Source organism: Diaphorina citri, unplaced genomic scaffold (genome assembly GCF_000475195.1).
Source record: "Diaphorina citri unplaced genomic scaffold, Diaci psyllid genome assembly version 1.1 scaffold791, whole genome shotgun sequence".
Classification (NCBI taxonomy): Eukaryota; Metazoa; Arthropoda; class Insecta; order Hemiptera; family Psyllidae; genus Diaphorina; species Diaphorina citri.
This window is the reverse complement of record NW_007378223.1, coordinates 129385-138572: the sequence shown is the minus strand read 5'-3', so window position 1 is coordinate 138572 and position 9188 is coordinate 129385. Positions and strand designations below refer to the sequence as shown.

The 9188-nt window shown below is 37.4% G+C and overlaps 2 protein-coding genes across 3 annotated transcripts; both read left to right on the top strand.

Moving 5' to 3' along the window:
• Positions 1-236: 236 nt before the first annotated feature.
• Positions 237-2764, top strand: LOC103512105 (putative phosphoenolpyruvate synthase; the record flags this gene model as incomplete). The annotated part of the gene is given in 4 exon segments (XM_026825675.1): positions 237-479; positions 834-987; positions 1308-1491; positions 2754-2764. Coding segments are annotated over 4 exon segments (592 nt in total), but the record flags the coding sequence as incomplete, so codon positions are not given.
• LOC103512104 lies at positions 2174-6663 on the top strand. Of its 2 annotated transcripts, none has more exons than XM_026825678.1 (7): positions 2174-2436; positions 2754-2910; positions 3620-3769; positions 4141-4357; positions 4673-4761; positions 5067-5222; positions 6382-6663. In XM_026825678.1, the coding sequence occupies exons 2-7, from the start codon at positions 2797-2799 to the stop codon at positions 6640-6642; spliced, it is 987 nt and encodes a 328-aa protein (XP_026681479.1). In that variant the 5' UTR covers positions 2174-2436; positions 2754-2796; the 3' UTR covers positions 6643-6663. The 2 variants fall into 2 exon arrangements, with proteins under 2 accessions (XP_026681479.1, XP_026681478.1); XM_026825677.1 differs by lacking the exon at positions 2174-2436 and adding an exon at positions 2484-2592.
• The last annotated feature ends 2525 nt before the right edge of the window (positions 6664-9188 follow it).

The following is a 9188-nucleotide window of genomic DNA, read 5'->3' as shown; positions in this document are numbered from 1 at the left end:
CATAGATTGAGTGGTACTCCAGTATGGCCGGGGGAGGTGCGAGGTATAGCAAGAGTCATAATAAACCTCTCTGAAGCCGCCACTATTCGTCAGGGCGAGATTTTAATCACCCACGCCACTGATACAGGGTGGACTCCTTACTTCTCTATGCTGGGAGGTCTGGTCACAGAGCTAGGCGGGATTTTGTCACATGGGGCCGTCCTATGTATAAACCACTTTCTCTCTTCGTCCCATAGGTTACAAAGTCTCTGGGAGGCATCCCGTCTTGAAGACGATTTCAAGGTCACCCTTGCCTCTCACCTTGACGAGAACAAAATCTACGCGGTCCGCTCGTCTGGTATTGACGAGGATCTGGGTTCGACTTCCGCTGCTGGTCAGAATGATACTGTGTTGGGAGTGAGTGGTTGTAAGAGCGTGGGAGATAGCATTGTCTTGTGCTGGTCCTCTCTGTTTTCTTATCACGCCGTTCAGTATCGCAGGTAAGGGCAGGATCTAATGTAACTAGTATTGTTAGCTAAATCTCCTTTAGGGATGAGTTTTTCATACGGAAGTTACAACTTCGGGTCGGAGTTGTGTTTTCGGGTCACTAGGAAGCTATTCGCTATAAAAACTTTTTTTTTTAATTCTTGAATAACAATGATTTTAAGGGCCTTTTGTAGGCCCTAAGGTTTACTTGCTAAGTGTATAAAAGTGAATCAAAAATGCACCAACCGTTCTAGATAATATACAAACAAGCAGATGGACAATCTAAATCAAAACTGCCGTAGTAAAATTTATCTCTCACTTCAGTCGTTCAATTATACCATGTCCATCCCATCTTTCTTATATTTCAGGAAGAATGGACTAAAAGTGTCCTCATCAGAAATGTGTGTCCTGGTACAGGAAATGGTACCGGAAGTTCTGGCTGCAGGAGTTTTGTTTTCTTGTGATCCTGTGACTGGCAACCCTTGGACTAGTATTCTATCCTGTAACTACGGTCTGGGACTGGTGAGTCAATATCATAAAGGAGGGCTAAAAAAGGGTCTGTCATAGTAACATATTATTCAAGATTTTCCACAATTGAAGATCTTCAGCCATAGTCCACAAATAGAATATGTGCCATTGGTTTGGTATAGGTGTATGTTCCTTTCGGGAAACTTTTGGAAACGGAATCGATTCCGATGGCGCGCTATCTTGGATTTCCTATGGTTTAGTACAGGCGCTATCACTATCACGCCAAGAGAGGGAAAACGAGCTCCAGAAGAGGGGGAAATTCCAAAACGAAATACAACTTATCTTGTTTTTTAAATTTCTTTTCTTATTTCCAGTCCGTAGTGGGAGCATCTTCTGATCCAGATACATTCACTCTAGTACGCGACGCTACCAATGATTACAGAGTTCAACATAAGAAATGTGGCAATAAGGAGAACAAAACCGTTTATCAAGGTAACAATTCACAAAAATCACAATTTTTCTTAGGATTAGTCAATAGGTCTCAACAGTTTAATAGGTGTATGTTCCTTTCGGGAAACTTTTGGAAACGGAATCGATTCCGATGGCGCGCTATCTTAGATTTCCTATGGTTTAGTACAGGCGCTATCACTATCACGCCAAGAGAGGGAAAACGAGCTCCAGAAGAGGCGTAGTCATTAGGAAACATTAAAAGGAATAAAGGAAGAACGGGCTCTAGTCTTGATTTTAAATCATTACATGAAAGTAAAATTAAAAATCAAATCAAGTAATAATAATTGTGAACTGAACATTAAACAAATTGGGTAGGCACATATGTAGGTAATGATTTTCTTTAACCACGATCGAATAAATTACGGGCTAAAAAATTCCCGGAGGGACGGACCCAGCTTGTTCATTTATTTTTTTACTGAACTTAATTATTATTATTTCTTTGCCTACCATTGATTTATACTTACTACCAAATATACCAACGTATGATGAGGCTGACATGGGCCTCTTTATATTTTATCTTTTATCAATTTGAATATTGACTGCTGCTTTAGCAAATTAATTTTGCGTTCAATGTTGCTAGATTTTCGTTCTAGCGTTTCTTGGTGTGCGGCACATGTTGATTCATCTACATCCCCACTGATTGTTGTCTATCTGTCTATTATATTCAAGTGGTGCTCGTCAACTTCTTGGTCATATGCACCACCTTCTGTTTGTTCTATGGCACTTCAAGCAGCTTGGATTGCTTCAGGAAAGACATTATCTTGTGAGGATCGGTAGATAGTAGCCGCATTAGTTCTGTGGGCAGGTGGTGGTCCATTTTCAAGGCGGAAAACTTGGTGCACTCATCTAGGACGTGTTTGACACTGAGGTTTTGATGGCATGAGTCACAGGATGGTGGAGGTGATCTGTTCATCAGATAACTGTGGGTGAGATGGGTGTGTCCGAGTCGTAGCCTAGTGATGGCAACCTGTTGGCGTCTATTCAGCTTGGGAGGTAAGATGGTAGGGGACACATTGTTTTTTATTCGGCGTAGTTTATTCTCACAGGATGGTGGAGGTGATCTGTTCATCAGATAACTGTGGGTGAGATGGGTGTGTCCGAGTCGTAGCCTAGTGATGGCAACCTGTTCGCGTCTATTCAGCTTGGGAGGTAAGATGGTAGGGGACACATTGTTCTTTATTCGGCGTAGTTTATTATCTGTTTCCAGCAGCCATTCAGATTTCCAGTTGTCAAATATTATCTTCCCACAGATTGTTGTATGTTGTTCCCTAATTCGCTAATTGTATATTGACTATATGTATTGTTCTCAGGGAGACATTGAATGGTTTCATATGTCCTCTTAATGTTGCGTGCATGAACGTGTTTGACAAGTTGGCAGGCAACGCCATGAAACTTGTAGCCGATGTCAATGTGATACCGAGAAGCATATACATGTTCTCATACCATGTGGCAATCAATCTCTTAAATGTAAGTACCGCATGCATTATACAGTCCACTTCAACTGGGAAGTCCGATGACCTCTGGGTGCGCACTTGTCAAAAAATAGCTCGTTGATTACCAAGTAAGCATGTGAATAGTCGATCCCATGGGATTTTTCACGCCGAATCGAATGATGAAACTTTTAGAACTGTCCGACTTACAGTTGAGAAGTTGCGGTTCCCCTCCATGCGCTTCCATCGGACTTCCCAGTTGACGTGGACTGTATGTGCTTTTTTAAAAAGGTATTTTTCACAACCTCATTTGCTATAGACATACTCACACGCTGGGACAAAATGCCAGATAGGTATAATCACTATAATCCGTATAATAGCAGTTTCCGATTACTCAATGAAACATTTCATAGAACTTTAGCATCATATTTATAAATTAATTTCATTGGGACATTAGAATTGCATATGAAAAATATGACTTTCTGTAATTTCAAAAGACCATATTGCGATTATTGTGTAACTGAGTTCTATGTAAAATCTTTGGGTGCACAGTTGCACACCATAGAAATTTTCAGTAGATTTTTTTTTTTTTTTTTTTTTTGCTAATAAGTGTAAATCCTGCTACAATAATTATGAATGGAGGATTTTTTTTTTTTTTTTTTTTTTTTTTTTTTATCGCTAATAAGGGTAAATCCTGCTACAATAATTATGAATGGAGGCTCTTGATATTTTGACTTGCCTTTCAGACAATTCTCATGCTGGAAGACAACCCAATCACTCAAATTCTCACATGTGGTCAGGTTGTGTCCACGCCGGAAATACATCGTACATTTCTTATTAGAGGAATTGTTCTGTCCACCGTCACCAAAGTCAAACTTAGATTCTTTCTCGTAGCGGTGAGTTTGTTGTGCTCTGTAGTTACTTTTAATCTAGTTTGTGGTCCGGCAATTAAATAATGTTTATTATTTTGGTCGTTTCCTCCTATATTTTGCAGTCAAAAGGCTAAAACTGAAGTTGTTGCAACAGCGATAATAAGGACTTGTTACTACTAAATACTATTTTAAGTTATATTTAACAATGAATACTTACAAGTCTTATGAACTCGATTCGGAGATTCATCTACTTTGTAGAGATTTGATATTTTATGGAATTGCATTCGCGAACCAAAAATACTAAGTGTTCACGATTCAGCCCTGGTTTAATATATCTTCTGTCCTCTGTCCTAAACTTCTGCCCTACATATTATATCTTTGTTTTTCTCCAACAGAACGTCCTGCATTGTGAATCCATGTCACACCGAGCAATGTCAATAGCCCAACAACACAATATCGTCCATTCTAATGATCCTAGTGAAATGTTAGACAATATCACCCGTGGTATATCCATGTTCAATATCATACCATTCTATCATAGTACAATAACCGGACTCTGTATAATGTTGCAGAGAACACTCGTCGCTTGTGTTACTGGAAACATCATTGATGGTAAGTGTACCAGTGATGTTCTTTTTCTAGAAAAAGATCGAAACTATTCAATTGAATAAGTAAATAATAATAATAATAACTGACTTGACAATAACAAGGTCTAAGGATAGGTCAGAGGTTATATGTAGCTATATGCAAACCCATATCAGGAAATCAGCATGAGGGAGACCTACTCTATCGTGTTTTTTTTTTTTTTTTTTTTTTTTTTTTTTTTTTTTTTTTTTGTCCGCTATACCTAACTTGCGATTGCCTGGTCCACTCGGGCACAGATCATTGAATAGCTCATTAGTACTTGCCTAATTTTCTCCCTTACAGAAAACTTCAATGACAATATGGTTCAGGTTACTAACTCCATCATCAATTCTACCAACACCGTGTCTGTGGATATTCCTCATCACTTCCAGGTAGGAAATGATTCAATGTTACCATCCACGTTTACTGCATTTACATGAATATGTATAAGTCAAGAGCTTAAAAAAATCCACTATTACACTAACAATAAAAATCAAAAGCTTAAAAAATCCACATTTAGATTAATAATAAAAGTCAAGAACTTGAAAACTCCACTCAGAATTCAATTCAAGAGCTTCCAATTAGCACCTAAAGAAGTAGAAGAAGACGACGAAAAAGCATTTTCAACTGTGAACTTTGTATTGTAACATTACTATAGTTACCATGTGTTCGCGCCTGTTTTTCTTCTATTTTACAGAAAATCGTGTCTAGTATCATAAATGAAGATCCGGATCACAATTTTTTGTCTATTGACTGTTCTGATGCTATGGAGTGGTTGAAACACAACTGTGTCAAATCCCATCAACTACTGCAGGAGTTCTTTGTCAAGTTTGGACATCGAGGCAATAAGGAGGTAATTATACCTATAACCATCCCATTGACCGAAAAAAGCGAGGCCTCCGATTCTACAACCTTATATTATAATAGTGTCGTAGGGTACCTACCTAATTAGGTAGTACATAAATATAGTCAATTCCCAGCATTTCATACCAACCATCAGGATGCTATTCGGTTGACTCAAGTTGGACAACAAATAAGACGTCTGTTTGGGTTTGAAAGTGATATCGAGTGGGCTTTAGATCAGAAGGTAAGTACAGTTTATGAATGGGTACACAGTTAGTACACAACACACCTATCTAAAAATGCATAGGACTATCACCAGGGTCATTTCTTTATTTCAATTTTGGAAATATCGGCTGGGGCTTCCCACTAATTAATATACCTAGCCAACATTTTACTCGTCCACCGAATTCGAGATTATTATTTTGATTTTTGCATTCCAGGGCAAAATATATATTCTTCAAGTAAGACCGGTAACCAGTCTTCATAACTGGACTGACTATGAACTTACTCATGAGTTGGATTATCCCATACATGAAGGTTTTGATGTTCTGACGTTTCATAATGTCGGGTAAGTTGTGTTGGCTTTTTAGTCCGTCCTTCCTTTATTATTACAATAGTAATAAAAAGGTATAAGGGACGGACTAAGATAGGTGTATGTTCCTTTCGGGAAACTTTTGGAAACGGAATCGATTCCGATGGCGCGCTATCTTAGATTTCCTATGGTTTAGTACAGGGGCTATCACGCCAAGAGAGGGAAAACGAGCTCCAGAAGAGGGGGAAATTCCAAAACGAAATACAACTTATCTTGTTTTTTACATTTTTATTTCCAGTCCGTAGTGGGAGCATCTTCTGATCCAGATACATTCACTCTAGTACACGACGCTACCAATGATTACAGAGTTCAACATAAGAAATGTGGCAATAAGGAGAACAAAACCGTTTATCAAGGTAAGAGCATTTCATACCAACCAACCAACCAACCAACCAACCAACCATATGTATTAGTTTGTTTATTTGTTTAATTTTGTATTTGCTTATTGACAAATTGCGTTCAACTTTCTCACCACCTAGCCTGCCGGAATTTTTACACCTTCTGTTCTGATTATTCTACACTCAGTAACTTGTATGATATTAGACTATATTAAAATTTGTTCTATTTTCACTTCCAGTGTGATTTCATGTGTGAAACCTGGTCCATGAACAAACCCAAAGTGTTAGACATGATTCGTAACATGGTCCAAGCTAAGCTCAATTCGAATGATCCAAATGGCACTTCTGTTCCCCCCGCAGTAGTCGAACGCCAAGAGCGGACCGTACCAGAACAGCTGAAAAACAGGTTTGTGTCCTCAATCTCAAAACTTTGTAATTTATTGGAAAAAAATATTTTGTTGATATTGGTACATTCAGTTCGAAATTATATTCAACCTTGACTGTATTAATTTTGTTTTGTGTTGTTGTTGTTGTTGATTATTATTATTTTTTTTTTTAATTTATGGATAATAAATATGTAGGTAGGTACATGATTAAACGTAATTATTTTAAATTGAATTTACTTTTGGTCATATCTCATGATTTAGCTTGATTTTTTTATTCAACAGTATTTGTACTTCGTCATACAGTAAAAATACTCTCATATGTGTACTGCGTATGACATATTATGACCTGTTCTGTGAGAATAAATAACAAAACAGTATCTACCTATTGTACAAAATTTAAAAAATGTAGATACGTAATACCTACTTCCAAAATTCCATAGGTAGGTATTAATTAGTTGTGCTTTCCTACTTCCCTTACATTTTTACTTTCTATTACTACAGTATAACGAGCTATACTAGTAATGAAAGTATTGCAATTGGTCCAAAATTTCAAAATCGGGAAATGTTTGGAAATATCCGTTTTGGGATCCCCTGATGTCAAAAAAGTGATTTTTAGCCCATGGTCTGTACGTACGTACGTTACGTACTACAGGTTTAAATGGGAAAAAGTGATAAGTTGTGAACAAAATATCTCAAGAACGGTTTGTTGTAAAGCGATGAAATTTGGTATGATATCCCGGTATGGTCCAAGGACACGCGCGACTGTACCTAACAAATTGGTAAAAATCGGACAGTCACTCATCCAGATATTAACCAAAGTCAATGTTGCTTCGGACTTGGAAAATTAAAAAAAAAAAATGATTCCTTATTACACGGGGAGTTTTCCATCAACCTCGGTGGTGTAGTGGTCAAGGCGCTCGCCTGGTACGATGTTGCGTTGGGGAGAAAATTTTGTTTTTTTTTTTTTTTTTTTTTTTTTTTTTTTTTTTTTTTTTTTTTTTTTGTGGTGGCCCTTAGCTCTAATAAAATTATACCTGTAGGCCTGTAGCCTTGGAGCAGGCTACTGACTTGTCTGCCTAGCTAGGTATTTCTCTGAGATGAAAGCAGTGTGATCGGAAATTGCCAGCTTCAGATTATTGTTCTCCAGATAATTGGTAGATACGTGTAATTTCCCCATCACACGTTACTCTTCTGAGCGAGAGACTGAAGGAAAATGTTAATAAAAAATTAAATTATCACAATAAAATCAAGTCAATAAACTTGATCAGAAATACATCAATAAAGTTTATTTCAACAATACCTACACTGTGAGATAGATATACAATACATAGGTACTACAGGTAGGTACGTTATTTATGTAGGTATTTCTAATGTCAGGTAGTTAATCTTTTATTATCTCAATAAAAACATTTTTCATCTCCATTTTCACATCAGCACAATATTCAGGGTGTGTTAAAATCTATTACAAATTTCAAGTCTCTAGCTTGTACCGTTCCCGAGATATTGTTAAATTACACCGAAAACCGCCAAAAAGCGGTAAAATGCCGCCAACCGTTTCACCGGTCTTAACCAAAAGTTTCGTGTCGCATCCTTGTCACATTTGACATCTACATATCAAATTTCAAGTCTCTAGCTCTTACCGTTCTTGAGATATTTTGTTTACAGACAGACAGACACAGAGACACACACACGGACCAATGGCTGAAACTTTGGATTTAGGCTCTAGGGACCTCAAAACGTGTTTTGGCACTAAAATCTGACCATCGAAAATTTGACCCGATTACATTACTTTCCTTCCTATAGGATAAGGAAAGTAAAAATCATTTTTGTTGCTTTATGCTGATTTGATTTCAGGGCTCTCAGAAGAGAAAGACTATCACCCCATTGGGACAAGATGATATTTCATCCACAAGCTACTGGCAGACCTACTCTTGTTAACAGAGAACCTCGAGTGGTAAGTAAGGAGTGAGTTCTGTTGCAGTGATTGAAGGCATAGTGAAAAGTCAATTTGATGCAAGCAGTTGACGCTAACTGCAAAATAAAATTTTGATATATGTAGGTACCATGTATTCGATCAAGACTTGGAGAAAATATCTAATATATAAAAATCAATGTCTGTATGTTTGTTCGACTTTTATGCCTGGCCAAACCGTTCATCCGATTGCGATGAAACTTTTTGTCAACTTATTGCTCACACTCCCGGGAAAGTTTTAGACCATTTAGTTTTAGACTATTAGGTAAGCTACGTTGAGTGAAACCAGAAATGAAATATCCCACTGTTTGATTTCATTTTAGCTATCAGTGGGTCATAGATTGAGTGGTACTCCAGTATGTTTGATTTCATTAAGGGTTAGGTGGTAGAGAACGCCTCCGGCGTTAACCTCGCCTAGTGGTTACCTTCTACTCAAGAGTCTATTATTATTATCACACAGTGTCAACAATGGTGTCAACCACTCCTGCAAATGGTGTGTCGGCCACTGAAAAAATGGGTGTCGGCGACTTCAACATTTCTCTTTTTTGACTTTTTCCATAAAAGTATTTTTTTAATTTTTTTTGAGCAACATTTCAATAAAAAAATTATGTCTCTTACTAAAATACAATATGTTTTATTTATTTCCACAAAAAAATCTTAAGATTAGAGGTGGTATTAAGTTCATAAT

Bases quoted from the DNA above. Each gene is read 5' to 3' on its own strand.
- LOC103512104 (XM_026825678.1), top strand. From the start codon at position 2,797: ATGAACGTGTTTGACAAGTTGGCAGGCAACGCCATGAAACTTGTAGCC. The intron at 3,770-4,140 runs GTGAGTTTGTTG...TTTCTCCAACAG, and splicing joins TTAGATTCTTTCTCGTAGCG to AACGTCCTGCATTGTGAATC. The intron at 5,223-6,381 runs GTAATTATACCT...TTTCACTTCCAG, and splicing joins GACATCGAGGCAATAAGGAG to TGTGATTTCATGTGTGAAAC.